The following is a 22,091-nucleotide window of genomic DNA, read 5'->3' on the forward strand; positions in this document are numbered from 1 at the left end:
CCAGGGCTGGGTTAGTACATGAGACCAAGGTGTAAGTGGGTGGAATGCACTGCTTGGTGTTTCCACCAGCTGTGCCATGCTTACTGGGTGTCAAGAAGCTTACTTGCAGAGCAAAAGCTGAAGGAGAAGCAATGACCCATCTGATAACCAAGCTGAGTTGATGGAGGCTGGGAGCTGATTCAGGTTTTGGCTTGTGAGGGCAGGACCTGAGTTTTGAGAGCTGGAAGCCTTCTGTTGGCTGTCCCATGGACACACTGGGGTTTGTATTGAGTCGGTGTTTGCCATGGGGAGTCTCCAGCCCAGCTCAGCCCAGGCCAGGCCCAGGCAGCAGGGAGCCCCTGGGGATGCTCTGGGGGCAGCTCTGAGATCAGATGACAGTGAACAGGCAGGGCCAGGTTGGCTGCCCCATCACCAAGTGCCACCATGGGGGTGAAAACTGGGTACAATGGAGCAGCCAAACTTTAAAACCTCACCACTAAACCTAACTGAAACCTCTAATCCTAAAACTCACTCTACACCTAACCATAAAACTCAACCTAAACGAAAACCTAATCCCTAATTCTAACCTTAACCCAAACCCCTAAGCCTATCCCTAACTCCTAAACTTAATCCTAACCAGAACACTAAACATAACCCGAACCCCTGAGACTAAACCTAACACTAACCCAATCCCTGCCCTTTAGTGCCCGAGCACTAAACATTACCCCTAAGCCTAAAGCTAAAGCTACCCCTGACCGTAGCCCTACCACCTAACCCAAACCCTAAACCTAAACCTAACTCTAAAGCCCCTAACCTTAACACTAACTCTAACACTAACCCTAAACTTAACCCCTATCCTTAATGCTAACCCTAACCCAAAATTGCTCGTGTACTGGGACGAGCAGGTTTTAATCCACCTCTATCAGCTGCTGCAGCTGCCTGAGGAGTGGCCACTCAGTCAAGTCCCAGGGAAACTCTTCCTTTATGCACTGGGACCTGCCTGAAACGTCAGGAGCCGATCCACTACCCCTGGAGAGCATCGTGGCCTGACCATTCTTGCTCACTCAGCCTCAGCTTTTCACGGTCCTTTCCCCTTACCCGTTCTCAACGCGCACCCCTTCTGCTTGGGACATGACTGCTCCTCAAAGCCCACCAACCACTGCTCCTGCCTTGCAGGACTCCTGCTGCTGCTCCCCGCCTGCAGCACATTGTGAAGCACAGCTCACATCGGCTGCAAGGGGACACTGAGGAAGAGGCAGCGAGAAAATTTCACACAAAGATCATCTCAATGAGAACCGCTCTAGAAAGGATCAAACTTGCTCCTCGTAGGAGTGGACAAAGAGGAGGTTTCTTGCTGCTTACTGCAGAGAGAAATAGCACAAAAAATAGGATCTTTTATTCCTGAACTTCCTTTGAAAATGCTGCAGCAACTCATCACCAATGTGCCACATGATGCTGTCAAATCACACTGGGAACAATTCAGTATTAAATTCACTCCTTTACTGAAGGCTCGAGAACTTTGGGCAGAACTTCAGTTAAACCCCTGAAATCTGTTATCAGTTTAACTGCTTCACTAAGGCAAGAGACTTGAACCCTACCTCTTTGCCTAGGTCCTTCCATTTCTATTCCTAACAAGTATCAGCCTGCTTTTGGGTGGCAGGAAGATGTCCAAGGAGGACATCCTTATTCTTTTCTCACCTATGAGTGTGTCCCCTCCGCTTCTTTTCTCCCACTTATCTGTCCCTATTATCAACATTCTGCAGCAGAATCTATCCTTAACCACCCATCGCTGCAGCACCAAGCATGAAGCCCCAGGAGACACACAGGCAAACAGGGTAGCTGTGCAGGACCAGCACTTCCCAATCACCACAGAGGCAAGGCCAGCAAAGTACAACGTGTGTTTTTAAAACCTGATCATTTTTATCTGTTAGATGTGCAGAGATCAAACCTCTCCGTAACTCTTACCAGCAGTGACTCATATCAGCTGCAGTGCCAGCTTGTCTCCGTCTCAATACAGATGAATGCATGTGGATGGTTTGTCAGGCAGGGTGAAAATATGGGCCCTGTGCTCCTTCACACTCCTCTGCAAGCAAGAACAAAGAACAAATGTTAACAGCACACACCTGAGCGGCTCGTACACCCCATGCCACCACTCTGCTCTGTGCTGTGGCTCCTCTGTCCAGTGCAGAGGATCCTGAGCAGCTCTGACAGAGCTCCAGGTACCTTCAGAAGTGATAGAGCTTTACATTCACTCCAAGGAACAGGAAGCCAGGCCATGCTGCAGGTCAGGCAGAGAAAGGCTGAGATAACTGTAGGTTCTTCATGCCTACAACACAGCTGTCAGCTCCTTCCTCTCACCTCTGAGACCAAGAGACAGAAAAGCCCCTGAACTCTTCAGGAACAGTCTCACCTCAAAGGTGTTGAGTACATGTCAGCAAACACCCATATGGCTCAACAGCAGGAAGGGTCCCTTTGGGAAAGAAGATGGTCAGTGGTGTCCAAAGGGGTTGGTGGCTCTCTCCCTCAGCGCTCTGGGCAGTGCGGTTGTTCCCCCATGATGGGAACAGGCTCTTACACCAGGCACACGCCACACACTTCCCTCCTACCAGCTCACCATCAGCACCCTGAGAGCTGAGCTCAGGCCCAGGCTATGGTGCAGGAAGGGCAGAGCCAAAGCCTGCAGGTAGCCCCACAGGGAAGGGGTTCCCTTGGCAAGAACAGCCTCAGCACATGGATGCAGTGGACTGAGCTGAAGGGGCTGGTGTGCTGGGAGGAGGGAGTGATGGCCTGAGGCTCAGAGTTGTCAGTGCTGCCTATTAACAGGGAACACAGACCCCTCTGGGAGGCAAGTCAAAAGACAGCACAGACTTTTCAAGAGAGCTTTGGTTCACAGCCTGATGACCAAAGCTGCCAGACAAGCAAGAAGAAGCAGAAGCAAATGATCTCCTTGCAGCTCTGTATGTCAGCACACTCGGGGTTGGCTTTCCAAAACTGCTGCTGATTTAGGGGCAGATGAAGCACCCATCACCTCTGCCTGGACACAGCAGATCTACCTTACCCCAGCACTACAGTACCGTGCCTGCAGAGAAGAAGGAGAAGAGTGGTGTTCTTTATTGAAATGACTCGTGGTGGAAACCTGACATGAGCAGAGGGGATTCCACAAAAGAAGGGCTCTGAACATGAAAGCAATGCACACCCCATACCTCTGGTCTGGATCCAGAAGCTGATCTTGCTTTCAGAGGGGTGTGTGATGCAGTAGCCACAGAACTCCACATCAGGGCTGCAGGAGGGTGGGGGGAGAAGAGAGCAGTGAAACCCAGGCCAATCCACAGCCAATCTCAGGGAAGTCAGAGGCTTGGGGCACCTCAGACCTGCTGGGGCTCAGGACACCTCTAATATGACTGAGGGTCTTATGGGAGGGATGTGTTCAAAGTGTTATAAATAGAGACCACAACAGGTCATAATCCGATTAGAATTTTATTAATTATAGCAAGTAGAATATGAGCAAAGCCAGCGCTGGACGGCAGGGGAGTCTGCGCTCCGCCTACTGCCGTACTGAGCAGTTCAAACAGCCCCCCCTATACATCTTTTACTTCCGTGTTCATGACGTAGTTGAGGTACTCTGCGCATGCTTCAGCTGTTGCTAGGGGGTCGACTTCTGCCTCCCGGTGGTCAGTGAGGCTGAAGTAAGAAGTCTTCCTCCTTTGTCCCATAGTTGACCCTTCATTTATATGTCCTTATATGGAGTGGTTTGTCTTATTTCTGCCAGTTCCTGGAACATCTTGCAAGCCAGTTTCTGTAACACCTTGTGGTCATCTTATGTTTGCATAAACGGTTTCTGGTTTAATTGGTGTAAGCGATTGTGGTTTAATTGGTGTAAGCGATTGTGGTTTAATTGGTGTAAGCGATTGCGGTTATCATATCTTGCATAAGCTGTGTCCATTAACTGTGTGCATAAGCAATTTCATATCTTCTGTTGCCTAACCTTTATATTGGGTTTAACATATATATACCTAACATATATCTTAATAAACAATACCTTATTCGTTAGTTTTTTCACAATCCCCCCTTTTTCTTTTTATCCTATTATTGTTTATTAGATGCTGCTTTCATTCTCGGCATTGCAAATAAACCTTTTTCCACAATTCCAACATTTATCAGAACACTCACAGGGTAATATCTCACAATTACAATCAGTGTAGCCCCTATGTGGCATAATACATTCACAACAATCTTCATCCTCTTAGCTATGTCAAATCGTTCTCTAATAAAGCGTAAAATATAGCGTAATATACAAGGCCCAAATATAAGTCCCAAAATCAATATAATAAGCGGTCCTGCTAAAGCAAACAACAAAGTGGTTAGCCAAGGTGAAACATTAAACCAGTTTTCATACCATGACCTGCCCACCTCACGATCTTTTTTACGTTGATCTAACCTTTTCCGGAGTTCAGACATGGTGTCCTGGACTACTCCAGTATGGTCAGCAAAGAACAACATTCTTCATTGAGAGCAACACATAACCCTCCTTCTTTTAAGAACAATAGATCTAATCCTAAACAGCAATCACTAAGATTAAATTTTCCACAGACCACTCCTTCTTGAGCCAACAGGTCATCTAAAACCACGCGATTCTGATATATTGCAGTTTTCATTTTAGTATTTTGCTTTGCAATTAATCCTAATACATTTTCTGTTTTATTTACTACTATTTCTACCACAGTTTGTGACCTTATAATTCTATTCAACATACATATAGGAGTTCTGTATCCCCAGGATGCATCTTCTGCCCAAGTTGCCAAATCATAATAGATTATTCATTCAGGTGGCCACTCATTGTCTTTCCATTTTGTAACTCTCTTTTATATTGTTTTCTCCTTAATAAGAAGAAATTAGGTCTGATCATTCCTAATATACATGAACCTGTCCAATTTTGGGGTAAAAATGCAAAAGTTATTTTACCACAGATTCAATAATATCCATTTGGAGTAGGCCAACTGTTTGGTATGTTAGTTTCATTAGTCCAGTTACTGAATTGGTGATTTATTTCTATGGGATTTCCCCATCTTCCCCAGTCTTTCTTTGCTCTCTTCCACATATAACCCCCTTCACAAAGTAAATTTCCTATTGGTTTTACACCATTTTCTAAATTTTGCCAGCAACTTTTTCCGATTATACCAGTTTGCAAGATCCATTGTTGTCTCCTTTTGTTTCCTTTTCGATTTTTCCAGATTGTAGGGTCGCTTATATTACTCTCCATTACCTCCCAGGCCCATCTCTTTCCCTGGTTAGTTCCCCTACAAACATAGCAGTTAGTTACATTCAATGCTTTAGATATATTTTCAGCAAGATTTACAAGGAGATTTTTAGCAACTGTGAGAATTTCATATTGGACTCCAGTTTTTTGATCTTAATACTAATAATCACAGCTGGGTCTTCCCCAGTTCCATATATTTTAAGTCCAATTTTAGTTACTTGCTTCTGTTTCCATTTTTTTTTTTTTTTTTTTTTTTTTTCAAATCTATGAGAGTTAAATTTATTGGATTGCAGACACGGGTTGTACAGTTATTGTTTGTTTGCATTCTTGCTATTGAAGCTTGTAAAGTCTTACATTGATAATCACATCCCTAGCCTGCAGTATCCCAGCATACACAAGACCATCCTTTTCTTCCACAGAGGTGTGATGACTGATACCTAGCTGTTTGATTAAGTACATAATCAGGATTTATATGACATTGGTATCCACCTGGGCAAATATATTTTGGTTGGCTACTGTAGTACTGCCTCCATTCTAGACTTCCACAATTAGTATCTAAATCCTCATCTATAATATCATATGCATCAAAAATCATTGGCAGTGAGGTACTCAAATTGGTTATAACTTCACTTGTTCCAATTAATTTCCCTTCTTCTGAATTTGTTCTCATTTCTACCCCAATACAAGGTTGGAAGTTCCTTTGGATCATAACACACAGTTTTGCTTGTTTTTCCTGACACAATTCATACTGGGTTTGATTATATATGCAACTGCCTATCTTTGTTCCTTTGCATTCATAAACAGTGTGATATACCAAGGTTTTAGAGGTTATTCTCCTTCATCTAGTTGTGGTAATACATTCAACTATAGTTGTTGTGAATGTTTTTAAAAGCCACCGCATCTTCCCATATGGTTCCTATCAGAACCGACACCAAAAGAGGTCCGGTCAGGATCATAGTGCTCAGCGGTCACAGCCCCAGGGGTTGCAGCCCTCGGCAGACCTTTTCAGCTGCAGCACCGACTCCCTCCGGTCTTGCCCTCTCTGGTAGGTTAAAGGTATATTCCCCGTTGGCTACTATGACAGTAGTATTTGACCCACAACAACTGTTCCAACGAAGTGGTAATTTCACACCGAATGCAAAAAGAACTGTAATTGATTTCTCAAAAATTGTTCATGGTCTCTCCTATGAGTAATAATATGCTTCAAACAATTGGGACACTTAGGTCTAATATACAAATTGCAGTGTTTGCATATAGGAGGACATGGACTAATACTGGCCCTTATCCTATGGTTTCTTAAAATAATTTCAACTATATCTTCATTTCTCATATCAGATTTACAGGAGTCAATATGAATTCTCTCAGTTACTTATCCAAGTCCTCTAGAGGGTCAGCTTGGCGTCTCTGGGTTCAGTCACAACTTTCCATTCCTTTATGGGTCCTTTTACTCGAGACGCATGTGTCCACCTTTTTTCAGCAGCTCTTATCGCCGTTTCTGTAGTTAAAAGAACAAGAAATGGTCCCTCCCAACGAGGGGATAAACTCTCTTCTTTCCAGCTTTTATGTAATTCTAGTTCTAATTCATTCACTGCAGCCGCCCCATGGCACTCCCCTCCAGGGCAGTCTCACTTCCAGGGTCCAGATTCCTCATAGCACACACACAGATCCGGTTCCACAGAAGAGCCTACTCCCCCACCTCTGTTCAACATTCCTTCTCCACCAGTTTTAAAGCAACCGCTTTCTTTTTATCCACTTTCCATGTTTCCTCCTTTACTCCCAGTCCACATTTATCCAACAGCCCTTCAGTCCCATCTATCAACATGTCTGTTTCCATTTGTTTGCCTATCCCGGCACCCATCCCATGCTCAAACACAGGAGCTGCTCGAGCTCTCTCCTTCTAACATCTTAACTTCTTAACATCTTTCCCCAGTATCACAATTTAAACAACATCTCTTTAGCTTTTAGTTTTTCCTGTCCTTTTCCAAAGCCAAAATTAAGGGATCAGGAAGAGGTATATTAATTTTGCACTCTGTCACATCTGCATACATTACTTCATTCCATTTTCCTTATCACCTCAAAAACAACATTAATTATAAAAATGTATAATAATTCAAAGTTCCATTTTAGGTCATTTTTCCTGATCTTCTAAAGTGTATGAAGGTCAGCATTGGTTACAATATTTTACCAACGTTTTCTTGTTTACAGAGGCCCCAGAAGACCCTCTCAGTTCTTTCCAATGTGCCAAAATGTAACCCAATGGGCTTTTCTTCAGAATTTCCTTGTCTTGACCGGCTCCCATTTCAGCCAATCTTTTCTAGATCTCTATAGCTTCTCATCCCCAGTGCTCTGCAAATGCACTTATAAAAATGAGAGCACCTACACACAAGTTGTATGATATTGTTAAGGGGGTCAGTACAATAATATCTCTGGGTTCTGAAGATCAGCTCCCATGTTGTTAGATCATAGTTTCGGTTACAGCAAAATTTCCTTTACAATCATGCCTCTTCAAATTTTCTTTGATACTTTTTTTTTTTTACAAATATTTTCCCAGTTTTCCTTTTTTACCCTCCCAGAACTTTTGTGGCTTTTTCCACAAAATAATCATTTTATTTCTGTTCTCAGAGAATTACCGATTGGGTATCTATAATTTAATGGCTCTACACACACAAGAAGATGCACAGGATAAAAAAAAAGCAGCCAGAGGGGCAGCCGGACACTCCCCCTCCGCCCTTTTCTAAGCTGCTCACAGACAGGACACACACAGGGTTACACAGACAGGACAGCAGGAGGGGCAGCCAGGCCCCCGCTCACAGACAGGACACACAGGTGCAAAAAAATATAGATGCTTCGTCCGTCTCCGGCCGCTCTCCTCACGGAGACACGGAACCGCGGACTGGGACTCCACACTCGCTTCGTAGCTATGCTACGTCTCAGTCACACAGAAACACAAAGTTACACATGGGATCCCCCACTCACACTATGGTTCCGCTTACTCTCCTCACGGTTCTCAGAATCTGAGATACAGCAGAAACCTGGTGGGTTCGCTTACCCTTCACCTGCCCCCCCTAGCAGGTCCGTCCTGGCTCCCAAAACTTGGGATATAGCGAAAACCCGGGCTCACCCGATCCGCCTATACATATGTATTATCTATCCCCGCTTCGTATTATAATGAGCCAGAAGGTCCTTTGCACTTGCGCAGTGCCCCTTCTGGTCATGGGCAGGGGTTTCAGGATGAAGTAAATGAGTCTCCCTCTTCTTAACCTTTACACCTTTTAATCTTCAGACATGGCCTTAGGGTTAGTCGGCGCCCAGTCTGCTTCTCCTGCCGCTTATTAATAGGACCAAACATTTGTGCTTTTGTCATGGTCTTAAGGCTTGATCGCCCAGTCTGCCTCTCCCTGGCTTATCAGCAGGACCTTTCATCTGCTTTTGTCAGTAGAATTAGCATCTGCTTCTTCCCCTCCAGCAGCAATCAATGCCTTGGCAAGATGGCAATGGCAGGTATTTAGGACAGACAATACTTTTGTTTAAGCATAGGAATTCTTTTAACTCCCTTATACGATTTCTCTGTATTACCTCCCTATACATTGGTTACCCGTGTATCAGTTCCCCCTTTTTCTATAAAGTGAGTAAATTCTTTTATTCTATTATTTATGACAGACCTATCCATGTTACCTGGAGAAGGCCTTGGTTAGGTATATCTCTGAACCATCCAGTAACTCCTTATCCAATCCACTTCCAACAATTTTAAGCTTTTGCATATTCTCCTGCAGTCTTCCCAGCTTAGTATGGATTGATTCAGAATGGTCAGATTACTTTCATGCAGCACATACCTTTGAAATCCTCAAAACCTTTTCTGCAAGACACCCACTGTATCTTGCAGGATTCAGACCATCAGATGTCTGCTGCCTAAAAACCAAAACTTTTTCTACGAGACACCCACTGTGTCTTGCAGGACCCTAACCACAAGATGCCCACTGCCTCCTGTGATTGTAAACCATAGGACACCCGCTGCCTCTTGTGCATAAAACCTTTTTGTACAAGACACCCACTGTGTCTTGCGGACCCAAATATCGGGTCGAATTTTTTTCTTTTGCCCATACTTTCATACAGTAATGGACCATTTTTTTCCTTACTCTTTTTTCCTTCCTGGGACGGCTGAATGTCCCAGTACTTTATCATTAACCCCAGGGGACCGTCCGGTGGTGCATCCGGTGGGCTGCTCCCTGCTTTATTCTTAGGATCTCTCCTTGGATCCTTTTCTGGGTTATAATTACGACTCTTACTCTGACCCATTGTCTTACTCCGGGGACCTCTACCTGGGCCCCCGGGACTGGGACCTCTACTGGGACCCGTCTTCCCTCCCCATATCTTAGTACAATATTCTATCATTTTTTTTGCTTATCTTTCCCTAGGGTTCCAGGGAAATCTCTCCAATTATCTAAGGGGTATTCATGTGAGTCGAAGGCTTGCTGCCCTTCGCCCCCCATCTTCTGGAATATCCACAAATATACACTCACTCGCTCCCCCTTGTTCCTGGCCCAGTCCCTCGCGGGAGATGGAAAACGCAGTACTTAAGGGTCCACACTCGCTTGGTTCAGTATATCGAACCTCTCATTCGTTATATTCCAGGAAACCCAATCCCGCCCGAACGGCAAACCCGCGAACAATTTCGCCGCAAACAATTCCGCTCTGCGAATTTCGCAATATACTTACGCGTCCTGAGTCTTCGTCCGGACTCCCGTGCACAGAATTTTTATGGGATTTTACCGGTTTTTCCTTTGCTCATTATTCTAGAATTTAGGTTCGCCGGTAAGGTTGAGGTAAGCTGTTGGTCGCGGGGCCACGAAATGTCGCGGGGCGCCTCCCCGGAGGACCAAAGCCCACCGTTCCTTATCCGAGTCACGGCACCAGAAATTGTTATAAATTGAGACCACAACGGATCATAAACCAATTAGAATTTTATTAATTATAGCAAGTAGAATATGAGCAAAGCCAGCGCTGGACGGCAGGGGAGTCTGCGCTCCGCCTACTGCCGTACTGAGCAGTTCAAAAAGCCCTCCCTTATACATCTTTTACTTCCGTGTTCATGATGTAGTTGAGGTACTCTGCGCATGCTTCAGCTGTTGCTAGGGGGTCGACCTCTGCCTCCCGGTGGTCAGTGAGGCTGAAGTAAGAAGTCTTCCTCCTTTGTTCCATAGTTGACCCTTCATTTATGTCCTTATATGGAGTGGTTTGTCTTATTTCTGCCAGTTCCTGGAACATCTTGCAAGCCAGTTTCTGTAACACCTTGTGGTCATCTTATGTTTGCATAAACGGTTTCTGGTTTAATTGGTGTAAGCGATTGTGGTTTATCTTATCTTGCATAAACTGTGTCCGTTAACTGTGTGCATAAGCAATTTCATATCTTTTGTTGTCTAACCTTTATATTGGGCTTAACATATATATATACCTAACATATATCTTAATAAACAATACCTTATTCTTTAGTTTTTCACAACAAGGTCCTGAAGCAGTTTCAGGCTTGGGCTGGACACCAGCTTAGCAGTTTGATTGAGACCAGTGGAGATGCAGTGGACTTCTCTGCAATGGCTTTTCACAGCATAGGAACTGTGTCCAGTACCCGCTTTAAAGTCACTCGAAGATCCCATTGGTGGCTGATAAATCCTAAGCCCTGCACTCTCCATGACTTAGCCAAGTGTTCTTACTGGGTGATCAGGCCTTGGGTTTCCTGGGCTTGGCTTGAGCTTTCAGAGCAGTGAATACAGAATTATCCACTCCATTTGCTTCTCCAGCCCACGCCATGCTGGGGTTTACAGAGTGTCCTTACTCCTCCTTTCAGAGCTGAGCTGCCCGAATACATCCTGGACCTTGGCTATGTTGTTCCCGGTGACATCCACACACACACGGTGAAGATCACCAACACCGGGCACTTCCCTGCATCTTTCCATGCTGATGGATATGTCCTGTATAACACAGGTAACCCATGGTGGAGAGGCTTCACGGGGGCTTGAAGGAGCTATCTCTGACACATCAGCTGAAGCCATTGGTCACGGGGAGATTTGAGTACTTCCTTGGACAGCTTTTTCCTCCTTAGTACCCCTGTGCTGGGTGCCCTGTTCAAGAGCCTGACTTCTGGCGAGCAGTGCCCAGAGACCTGCTCTGCCTGTGGCTGCCCTAAAATCTGATTGCAGGGGCCAGAAGGGCTGATCACCTTGATAGCCTCTCAGCATCTTCTGCTCTTGGCTCCCGTGAGCATCATCCCAGTTTCTTTGTGCACTCTGAGGGTTTATGTTGCAAACAGATGGACCCTCTGTGGTTTGGAAGTGCTTTGTTTAGAGTTCATAGTGCCAGAGCACTTCTGCTCAGCCTTTATTGACTGGCCTGTGGGATCCTCTGCTCTATGGAAACAGGCTTCCCAAAGAGGCCTTGAGGTAAGGCTGCAGCTCCAGCACATGGTGACTGCTGTCTCTGCGGGGTGGCCAGTCGTCTCTTCTAAGCCGCTGTCCAGGGAACACCCCAGCATTTAGTATCTTAGGTGGCAATTCTCCTTTGGAGAGGTCTATGCATCCTTCCCTGAGACGCCTGTTGAAGGAATTGCTGGAGTTCCTCAAGCAATGTGATTTCTTTTTACTATGCAACCCTTGGATTCTGGCTGTGAAAGTCCTTTTGCTTTGGGCAGTGCCAGAGGGAGAAGAGCAGCTTCTCTGGAGATGCAAAGGGGTCTTTCCCAGAGCTGCCAGCCAGGACATCCCTGTGGCCTTACCGTGCTTCTGAGCCATTTCCTGTTGCTTGCGTATCTCAGCTGCTTTATTTTGCTGTGTTCAGGCTTCAGCATGTGCCTGGAGCGTGTGAAGCACCTGCCCTCCTGTGAGAGCAAGACATTTGAAGTGTGCTTCGACCCACAAAGTGCCAACCTGCCCCTGGGAAAAGTGGATGTGCTCCTGCCCATCAAGGTACTCCAGCTTCTGGGGCAGGCAGCAGGTTGGGCACAGCAGCGAGTATCGGGTGGGCTCTCAACTGGATGCTCTGTCCTTCTCTAGGTCAGAGGAGGCCCCACATTCCAGGTCCGCCTCCGTGCCATGGTGGCTGAGCCGTCCCTCTGCGTGTCCAGGGACAGGCTGGAGTTCTCTGCTGTCCAGTGTGGGCAGTGCCAGGAAGAAACCATCCAGCTCCACAACACGTTCCAGGTCCCCTGTAAATGGTCCATCAGCATGACTGATCCTGTTCAGGAGGTAAAGCACAGACAACGTGTAACACACAACTTCTTGGTTGGGTTCTCTTTGCCTTTCCTGCCTTTTGTGCCCCTCTGGCTGCCTGAGCACTTGGGCTGCAGCTCGCTTGAGGAAGCTTTTGAGGGTACAGAGCAAGGCTGGTTCACCTGGGCCTGTTCACTAGCTGATGCTTCACTTCTCTGCCGTCTCACCCATTCCTCCTCCTCTGAGGACACTGCCTCCCCGTCTGCCTGCCCTGCCAGCATGTTTGCCCTCCAGTTCTAGGCAGTGGTGGCCACGTCTGGGTGGGATGAAGGTGCTCCCTGCACCGTGCCAGCATCTCGGAGCACTGCAGGAACCGAGGGTCTGTCCTCACAGACCAAGGAGACCTCACACCACTGGTTTCTGTGCGCAGGTGGACAAACATCTGCCAGGGAGCGAGCCTCAGAAGCTGCTGGAGGAGATGAAGTCTGTGCCCTGTGGCTTTGAGGTGCTGCCCTCAGCTGGAAGCCTCGCTCCAGGACAGCAGTGCCACGTCCAAGTCCGTTTTTCACCCACGGAAGAGGTGAGATTGGTGGGTGTCACGCCAGGAGGTCTGGCAGGGCAGTGTGGTAAGGGGAGGCCAGCCCAGGGAGCGGGGGATGAGCTCTGCCTCCACGTGGAGCTTCCTGCGCCTCAGTTTCCCCTGCACGTTCCCAAGCAGTTCGGGAGTCAGCTTAAATGATGGAGCATTCCCAAAGGCAGTTTGCATGTGGCCACCGTGACTTGGAAACTGGTAGCGTGTAACAGGATGGACACAAGTGCTTCCACGCCTGGGGACAGTCCCAGGGATCTTTCAATTGCTCGTGGAGATTTCAGCGTCTCGTGTCTGGCTTTGACCAGAGGCAAGCACTGAGCAGAGAAGATGATCCTTATTTGTGTCCAGTGAGAGCTCAGGTGCCTCTTGCACACAGCTGATGTTTGCCTGGTGCTGCAGTGCCAGGACTGTGTCTGAGGAAGCAGACCTTTCTCATGAGCGTTGTGCTCCCCCGTGCCCAGGTGAAAACCTCTGAGAGCCCATTTTAGATCCACCTGGGAGCCAACTGTCCAGTTATGCTCCAGAGCAGGACTCGCTGCAGTTCCTGAGAGCCATGCAGATGCTGTAGCCCCTGCTCTAAGTAAATACCTGTTTTGGGTTCAGCTTGGAGGTGCTGACAAGACCCCTGACCCTGGGTGATAGTTGACTTGGAGGTGCTGTCAGCTGGAGCTTCACGGAGGAGCTTTCTGTGCTGCTTCTTTGCAGAAGTGCTACCGGGGCGAGCTGCAGATCCAGATTTGCCAGAGCAGCCAACACCTGCAGGTGCCGGTCTTGGGACGTGGTCTGGAGCCACAGCTGGAGTCCATCCCCGCAGAGCTGGAGCTGGGACCGCTGCTGCCCCAGAGCCATGGGGAAGAGGGGACAGTGGTGGTGAAGAAGCCCAGTGAGGTTTACTCAGTGCAGTTTGAGCAGCAGCACCTTGCTGAGGAGCAGGTGAGGGGGAAGGTCTGTGCACACTCTGTAGATTCCCAGCACTCCAGCATGGCCAGGCTTGTGCAGGGAGACGGGGGCAGTGCGCAGGGCAAAGCCTGGTGGCCTTCCAGGGTTAGCCAGCTCTGCTGGCAGGCTGCAGAGGGACTTGGATAATCCCTGCCCCTGGGGGGAAGGAATGTGGGAGGGGATGGCTCGGCTGGGGAGCCTGCTCACATGGTGAAGGTCAAGAAACTCATCCTGTCTATGGTTTCTCTTCCCTCTGTGCACAGCCCCTACGGACACCAAAAGATGACAACAGCCCCAACAGCTTGTTGCTGCCTCCGTGTGCCCCGGGAGAGAAGCTGAATGCTGAGGCCCAAGGAAGGGGCATAAAAATGAAGGTGAGATGAAATCTAAAGGCTAAAACTCCAGGTGGCAACCGGCAGGGTTTTCTCATTTCCTCCTCTCTTCCCCAGCCTCCCATGGTTTGGGTTTCTGCCACTAGAGTAGCAGAAAGCCTTTTCTCCTTCTTTCCTTTGGCTTGATATCAATCCCTACCGCCTCAGGTTGACGTTGTGGATCCACCAGGAAAGGTGGTGAAGCTGGGAAACGTCTGCATTGGGCAGACAGTGAAGAAGATGGTCACCGTAGCCAACAAGAGTGCAGCCCCTCTGACCTTTAAGCTGAGGGTCACGTCCACCGTGCCAGAGTTGCAGGAAGCTGGGGTAAGGCCCGTTCCTTCTCTGCAGAGCACTTTGGTGTGCCTGCAGGGAGCGCTGAGCTGCTGTGGGTGGGAGCTAGTAGGTAATGACTCAGGTGTGGGCTGCCCTGGCTGCCTGTGCCTGCCCTGTCCTGCCTGCTGGCACTGCTCTGGCAGCAGATGCCTGCAGTGCGAATGCTTCAGCTGAGCTGGGTGCCAGGACTCCCCGAGAGCCAGAAGTGAGAAGGCAGCACAATTCCTCTAGCCTGTTTTAGACACATCCATCAGGATGCAGCCATGTGTTTTAGATCTGGAAAGGTGAGGGAGGTGAATCTTGAAAGAGGGAGAGTTGCAGCTCTGTTGGAACGTATGTGAAAGCTTTAGAAGGCAGAGTTGATCTCGCCGTGACCAGGTGGACACATGGTAGAAAACACCTTTGGTATTCCCTAGGAATGCCTAGGAGGGAATGAGTGGGACTGGGGCAGTGCTGGTGGGGACAGAAGAGGAATTGGAAGCCTCTTCCCTGAGTGTGGTGAGGGAGGCTCCACAGCTCGCTTGCCAGATGAAATAGTCTCCACTCGTTTCTTCGGGTAGGTTCTGTGCTTGAAGCCCAGCAAGGATCTAAAGCTGAAGGGCAGAGGAGACACCTGCAAAGTGGAGGTGACCTTCTCCCCGAAGCGCCGCATGCAGCCGTTCAGCGGGGAAGTGCTGCTGGAGTGCCGCGGGCTGGTGCGCTCCCTCTGTGTGGTGCGGGGCTCCTGCCAGGGCAGCCTCGTGAGCCTGGACCAGGACCAGCTCAGCTTTGGAGCCGTGGTGCAGCAGAGCTACACGTGCCGGCGCATCGTCATGCGGAACGTGGGCGACACGAGAGTCAGGTAAAGCAGCAGGTCCTGCCCAGCCTCAAGCCTTATTGCCAGGTGGCTCAGCGTCAGGCCTGAGATGTGGTGGGAAAGCCCACAAGAGACTTGGAGCCTCACACTGAGGCTTACACTGCCTTCACAGCTCCCCGTGGCTAATCCTTCTTTCCTGTCCTTGTGCTTTCCTCGGCAAGGTTTATGTGGGACGTGGAGAGCTTCAAGCCAGACTTTTCCATCAGCCCCACAAAGGGTTACATCAGCCCAGGGATGGATGTCCCCTTGGCTGTGACCTTCCGCCCCTCGAAGCTGAGCCAGGCTGTCCAGTACGAGGGGCCTCATCCAGGGCAGTGAGGCGCTGCGGCTTACGCTGGCAGGATCCTGCGTGGAGGCCCCTGGCCCCAAAGAGGTAACGCAGCAGGGACAGGATGGGCCCCTGGACCCCAACATCTGCACCACATCTCTCCCAGGGCAGGAACTGAAGGACACTTGTGAGCACAGACTCGCTGGTGCTGAGGTATCCCAGAGAGAAACTGCTGGGCAGGATTGCCAGAATTCCTGAGCCCTGTCATTGCCTTTCTCCCCTGTTCAAGGTGCTGCTCCTCCAGTGAGCAGCTCAGCTGTCCTGGCTCTGCACTGCAGCACCTGTGCCATGGGAACACCCTGCTGGGCTCTTCTGAGACCCTCCTCACAGAGCCACCTCACTGTATCCCAGCACTGCACCTGCAGCCACACTTCTCCCCCCTGCTGGGCCAGGGGAGGGCATTCAGCAGTAGGAAGGGGCAAGGCATCTGCATCCAGTCCCTGGGATGGGGCAGCCTGGGAGCTCTTGCTCCCAGAGCGTGGAGCTCCTCTTCCTCCTGCCCACGAAGGAAGGGGCTGTGTGGCTGCAGATCTTGTCCTTGCACAGAAGTTTCCTTTCAGGACTCCCCGTTTCCTTTCAGCCAGCATGCGAAAGGCTTGTTCTGCTCCCTTCTTCAAGAGCAACCAGCTTGATTTACTCCAAAAGCTATGGCCAAAGCGTAATTTTTGCATGTGACAAGGAAAAGCTGCTCCCTGTGCTCCAGGTCCTGGTGCAGAGACAGCATGAAAAGAGTGGGAAGGGTTGTGGGTATGACCCAGCAAGCTCTGCACTACTCTGTTACAGACCCTGACTTTCAGCTGCAATGTGCGTGAGAGGCAGAGCCAGACCATCCTCCTGTCCAACCCGAGCAACGAGACCTGGACCCTGCAGCCCATCATTGAGGGGAAATACTGGAAAGGGCCTGAATTTATCCATCTGGAGGCCAGGCAAAAAGAAAAGGTCTACCAGGTCACCTACAGACCCCTAACCATGAGCTCTGAGAACAAGAAGCACCAGGTACGTGAGCTGAGCCAGCGTGTGCTGACCCTCGTGGCATGACCCTTGTAGCTCACCCTGCTTTGGGCAGGAGGTTGGCCGAGATGACCTTCAGAGGTCCTGTCCAAGCTGAAGGTGTCCTATGCCCTCTGTTGGAAGCTGCTGCAGAAGAGATGCAGCACCAGTATTCCCTCCTAGCTCTTCGGCTGTGGGAGCAGAGGGAAAAGTTAGTGCTCTACTGTGCTGATGGGCTGCCGGGAGTGGGAACTGCAGATTTTGGATGCAAATGGACTTTTATGTGTGAAAACGAGGAGTGACAACAACGTTGGTGGCACCGCTGCGATGAGAATACTCTCCAGAAGAGACACAGCACCAGTATTCACTCCTGGGTCTTTGGCTGTGGGAGCAGAGGCCAAACGTTTGTGCTCTACTGTGCTGCTGGGCTGCCGAGTGTGGGCACTGCAGATTTTCGATGCAAATGGAGTATTAGGTCAGAAAACGAGGAGTGACAGCAATGTGGGTGGCACCGTTGCGATGCCAATTCTCTGCAGAAGAGATGCAGCAACAGGATTCCGTCCTGGCTCTTCGGGTGTGTGAGTAGAGGCCAAGCGTTCGTGCTCTACTCAATCTGCTGCTGGGCAGAAGAGAGTGGGCACTGCAGTTTTTGGATGCAAATGGACATTTAGGTGGGGAAACGAGGAGTCACAGCAATGTGGGTGGCACCGTTGGTTTGCCAACTTTCTGCAGAAGTGACACAGCACCAGCATTCCCTCCTGGCTCTTCTGCTGTGGGAGCAGAGGCCAAACGTTCCTGCTCTACTCTCCTACTGGACAGCCGAGAGTGGGCACTTCAGATTTTGGATGCAAATGGACGTTTAGGTGGGAAAACGAGGAGTGACAGCAATGTGGGTCGCACCTCTGCGATGACAGTTCTCTGCAGAAGGGACGCAGCACCAGTATTCCCTCCTGGCTCTTCGGCTGTGGGCAGCCGAGAGTGGGCACTGCAGATTTTGGATGAAAATGGACTTTTAGGTGGGTAAACAAGGAGTGACTGCAATGTGGGTGGCACTATTGCAATGCCAAATGTCTGCAGAAGAGAGGCAGCACCAGCATTCACTCCTGGCTCTTCGGCTGTGGGACGAGAGGCCAAGCGTTCGTGCTCTACACTGGTGCTGGGCAGCCAAGAGTGGGCACTGCAGATTTTGGAGGCAAATGGACTATTAGGAGGGAAAACGAGTAGTGACAACAACGTGGGTGTCACCGTTGCTTTGCCAATTCTCTGCTGAAGAGACGCAGCACCACTATTCCCTCCTGGCTCTTCTGGTGTGGGAGCAGAGGCCAAACATTTGCGCTCTACTCACTCTGCTGCTTGGCAGCCAAAAGTGGGCACTGCAGATTTTGGATGTAAATCATCTCTTAGGTGGGAAAACGAGGAGTGACAGCAATGTGCGTGGCACGGTTGCGATACCAGTTCTCTGCAGAAGAGACACAGCACCAGTATTCCCTCCTGGCTCTTCGGCTGTGGGAATACAGGCCAAGCGTTCATGCTCTAATCTGCTGCTGGGCAGCTGTGAGTGGGGACTGCAGTTTTTTAATGCAAATAGACTTTTAGGTGGGAAAACGAGGAGTGACAGCCTGTAGGTGGCACCGTTGCAATGCCAATTCTCTGCAGAAGAGACAAAACACCAGTATTCCCTACTGGCTCTTCGACTGTGGGAATACAGGCCATGCGTTCCTGCTCTAGTCTGCTACAGGGCAGCCTAGAGTGGGCACTGCAGTTTTTGGATGAAAATGGACTTTCAGGTGGAAAACGAGGAGTGACAGCAATGTGGTTGACACCTTTGCGATGCCCATTCTGTGCAGAACAGACACAGCACCAGTATTCCCTCCTGGCTCTTATGGTTTGGGAGCAGAGGCCAAACGATCGTGCTCTACTCACTGTGCAGTTGGGCAGCCGAGAGTGGGCACTGCCGTTTTTGGATGCAAATGGGCTTTTAGGTGGGAAAACGAGGAGTGACAGCCTGTAGGTGGCACCGTTGCAATGGCAATTCTCTGCAGAAGAGACACAGCACCAGTATTCCCTCCTGGCTCTTTGGCTGTGGGAGCAGAGGCCAAGCCTTCATTCTCTATTCACTCTGGTGCTGGGCAGCCGAGAGTGGACACTGCAATTTTTGGATGCAAATGGGCTTCTAGATGGGAAAACGAAGAGTGACAGCAGTGTGGGTGGCACCATTGCGATGGCAATTCTCTGCAGAAGAGACGAAGCACCATTATTCCTTCCTGGCTCTTCGGATGTGGGATCAGAGGCCGAGCGATTGTGCTCTACTCTGTTTCGGGGCAGATGAGAATGGGCACTGCAGATTTTGGATGCAAAGGGACATTTACGTGGGAAAACGAGGAGATACAGGAATGTGGGTGGCAATGTTGCTATGCCAGTTCTCTGCAGAAGAGACGCAGCACCAGTATTCCCTCCTGGATCTTTGGCTGTTGGAGCAGACGCCAAGCGTTCATACTCTACTCTCTCTGCTGCTAGGCAGCCAAGAGTGGGCACTGCAGATTTTGGTCGCAAATGGACTTTTTGATGGGAAAACGAGGAGTGACAGCAATGTGGGTGGCACCTTTGCAATGTCAGTTATCTGCAAAAGAGATGCAGAATCAGTATTCCCTCCTGGATCTTCGTGTGTGGGATCAGAGGCCAAGCATTCATGCTATACTCTCCTACTGGATAGCCGATAGTGGGCACTACAGTTTTTGGATGCAAATGGACTTTTAGATGGTAAAACGAGGAGTGACAGCAGTGTGGGTGGCACCTTTGCAATGTCAGTTATCTGCAAAAGAGATGCAGAATCAGTATTCCCTCCTGGATCTTCGTGTGTGGGATCAGAGGCCAAGCATTCATGCTATACTCTCCTACTGGACAGCCGAGAGTGGGCACTACAGTTTTTGGATTCAAATGGACTTTTAGGTGGGAAATCGAGGAGTGACAGCAATGTGTGTGCAATGCTGCGATGCCAATTCTGTGCAGAAGAGACTCAGCACCAGTATTCCCTCCTGGCTCTTCGGCTGTTGGAGCAGAGGTCAAACGTTCGTGCTCTACTCACTCTGCTGCTGGACAGCCGAGAGTGGGCACTGCAGATTTTGGACGCAAATGGACTTTTAGGTGGGAAAATGAGGAGTGACAGCAATGTGGGTGGCATCGTTGTGATGCCAGTTCTCTGCAGAAGAGACACAGCACCAGTATTCCCTCCTGGGTCTTCGGCTGTGGGAGCAGAGTCCGAATGTTCATGCTCTACTCTGCTGTTTTTCAGCTGAGAGTAGGCACTGCAGATTTTGCATGCAAATGGAGTCTTGGTGGGAAACCGAGGAGTGACAGCAGTGTGGGTGGCACCGTTGCGATGCCAATTCTCTGCAAAAGAGACCCAGCAACAGGATTCCGTCCTGGCTCTTTGGCTGTTGGAACAGTGGGAAAAGTTAGTGCTCTACTGTGCTGCTGGCCTGCCGAGAGTGGTCAGTGCAGATTTTACATGCAAATGGACTTTTAGGTGGGAAAACGAGCAGTATCAGCAATGTGGATGGCACCGTTGCAATGCTAATTCTCTGCAGAAGAGACACAGCACCACTATTCCCTCCTGGCTCTTCTGGTGTCGGAGCAGAGGCTAAACATTCATGCTCTACTCACTGTGCTGCTGGGCACCTGAGAGTGGGCACTGTAGATTTTGGATGCAAATGGACGTTTAGGTGGGAAAACGAGGAGTGACAGCAATGTGGGTGGCACCTCTGCGATGACAGTTCTCTGCAGAAGGGACGCAGCACCAGTATTCCCTCCTGGCTCTTCGGCTGTGGGAGCAGAGGCCAAGCATTCGTGCTCTACTCACTCTGCTGCTGGACAGCCGAGAGTGGGCACTGCAGATTTCGGTAGCAAATGGCCTATTAGGTTTGAAAACAAGGAGTAACAGTAATGTTGGTTCCACCGTTACAATGCCAATTCTCTGCAGAAGAGACGCAGCACCAGTTTGCCCTCCTGGTTATTCAGCTGTGGGAGCAGAGGCCAAGCGTTCGTGCTCTACTCACTCTGCTGCTGGTTGGCCGAGAGTGGGCTCTGCAGATTTTGGATGCAAATGGACTTTTAGGTGTAAAATTGAGGAGTGACAGCAATGTGGATGGCATTGTTGCAATGCCAATTCTCTGCAGAAGAGACACAGCACCAATATTCCCACCTGGCTCTTTGGCTGTGGGAGCAGTGGGAAAACTTTCGTGCTCTGCTCAAACTGGCAGTGGGAAGCTGAGAGTGGGCCTCGAGGATTTTGGATGCAAATGGCCTATTATTTGGGAAAAGGAGGGGTAACAGCAATGTATGTGGCACCATTACAATGTCATTTGTCTGCAGAAGAGACGCGTCACCGCTATTCCCTCCTGGCGCTTCGGCTGTGGGAGCAGAGGCCAAACATTCATGCCCTACTTAAAATGCCGGTGGGCAGCCGAGAGTGGGCACCTAGGATTTCAGATGCAAATGGCTTATTAGTTGGGAAAACAAGTAGTGACAGCAATGTATGTGGCACCGTTGCAATGCAAATTATATGCAGAAGAGACGCAGAACCAGTATTCCTTCCTGGCTCTTCGGCTGTGCGAGCAGAGGCCAAGCATTCGTGCTCTACTCACTCTGTTTCTTGGCAGCCAAGTGTGAGCACTGCAGATTTTGGATTCAAATGACCTATTACGTGGGAAAAGGAATGGTAACAGCAATGTATGTTGCACCGCTGTGATGCCAACTCTCTGCAGAAGGGACGCAGCATCAGTGTTCACTCCTGGCTCTTCGGCTGTGGGAGCATAGGCCAAGCACTCGTGCTCTACTCACTCTACCGCTGGGCAGCCGAGAGTGGGCACTGCTGATTTTGGATGCAAATGGACTTTTAGGTGGGAAAACGAGGAGTGACAGCAATGTGGGTGGCACCGTTGCAATGGCAATTATCTGCAGAAGAGACTCAGCACCAGTATTCCCTCCTGGTTCTTCGGCTGTGGGAGCAGGTGCCAGACGTTCGTGCTCTACTCACTCTGCTGCTGGGCAGCCGAGAGTGGGCACGGACGATTTTGGATGCAAATGACTTTTTTATTGGAAAACACGGAGTGACAGCAATGTGGGTGGCACCGTTGCAAGGCCAGTTATCTGCAGAAGAGACGCAACACCAGTATTCCCTCCCGGCTGTTCGGCTGTGGGAACAGAGGCCGTGCTCTACTCACTCTGTTGCTGGGCAGTCGAGAG

The 22,091-nt window shown here is 49.5% G+C and overlaps 1 protein-coding gene across 1 annotated transcript; it reads left to right on the plus strand.

Moving 5' to 3' along the window:
• Positions 1 to 423: 423 nt before the first annotated feature.
• On the plus strand, positions 424 to 14,614 carry LOC117437009 (hydrocephalus-inducing protein homolog). Its single transcript, XM_034069398.1, has 9 exons — positions 424 to 440; positions 11,079 to 11,215; positions 12,065 to 12,192; positions 12,280 to 12,471; positions 12,866 to 13,015; positions 13,733 to 13,960; positions 14,230 to 14,340; positions 14,506 to 14,550; positions 14,606 to 14,614. The coding sequence occupies exons 1-9, from the start codon at positions 424 to 426 to the stop codon at positions 14,612 to 14,614; spliced, it is 1,017 nt and encodes a 338-aa protein (XP_033925289.1).
• The last annotated feature ends 7,477 nt before the right edge of the window (positions 14,615 to 22,091 follow it).

This window comes from Melopsittacus undulatus, chromosome 14 (assembly GCF_012275295.1).
Source record: "Melopsittacus undulatus isolate bMelUnd1 chromosome 14, bMelUnd1.mat.Z, whole genome shotgun sequence".
NCBI lineage: Eukaryota > Metazoa > Chordata > Aves > Psittaciformes > Psittaculidae > Melopsittacus > Melopsittacus undulatus.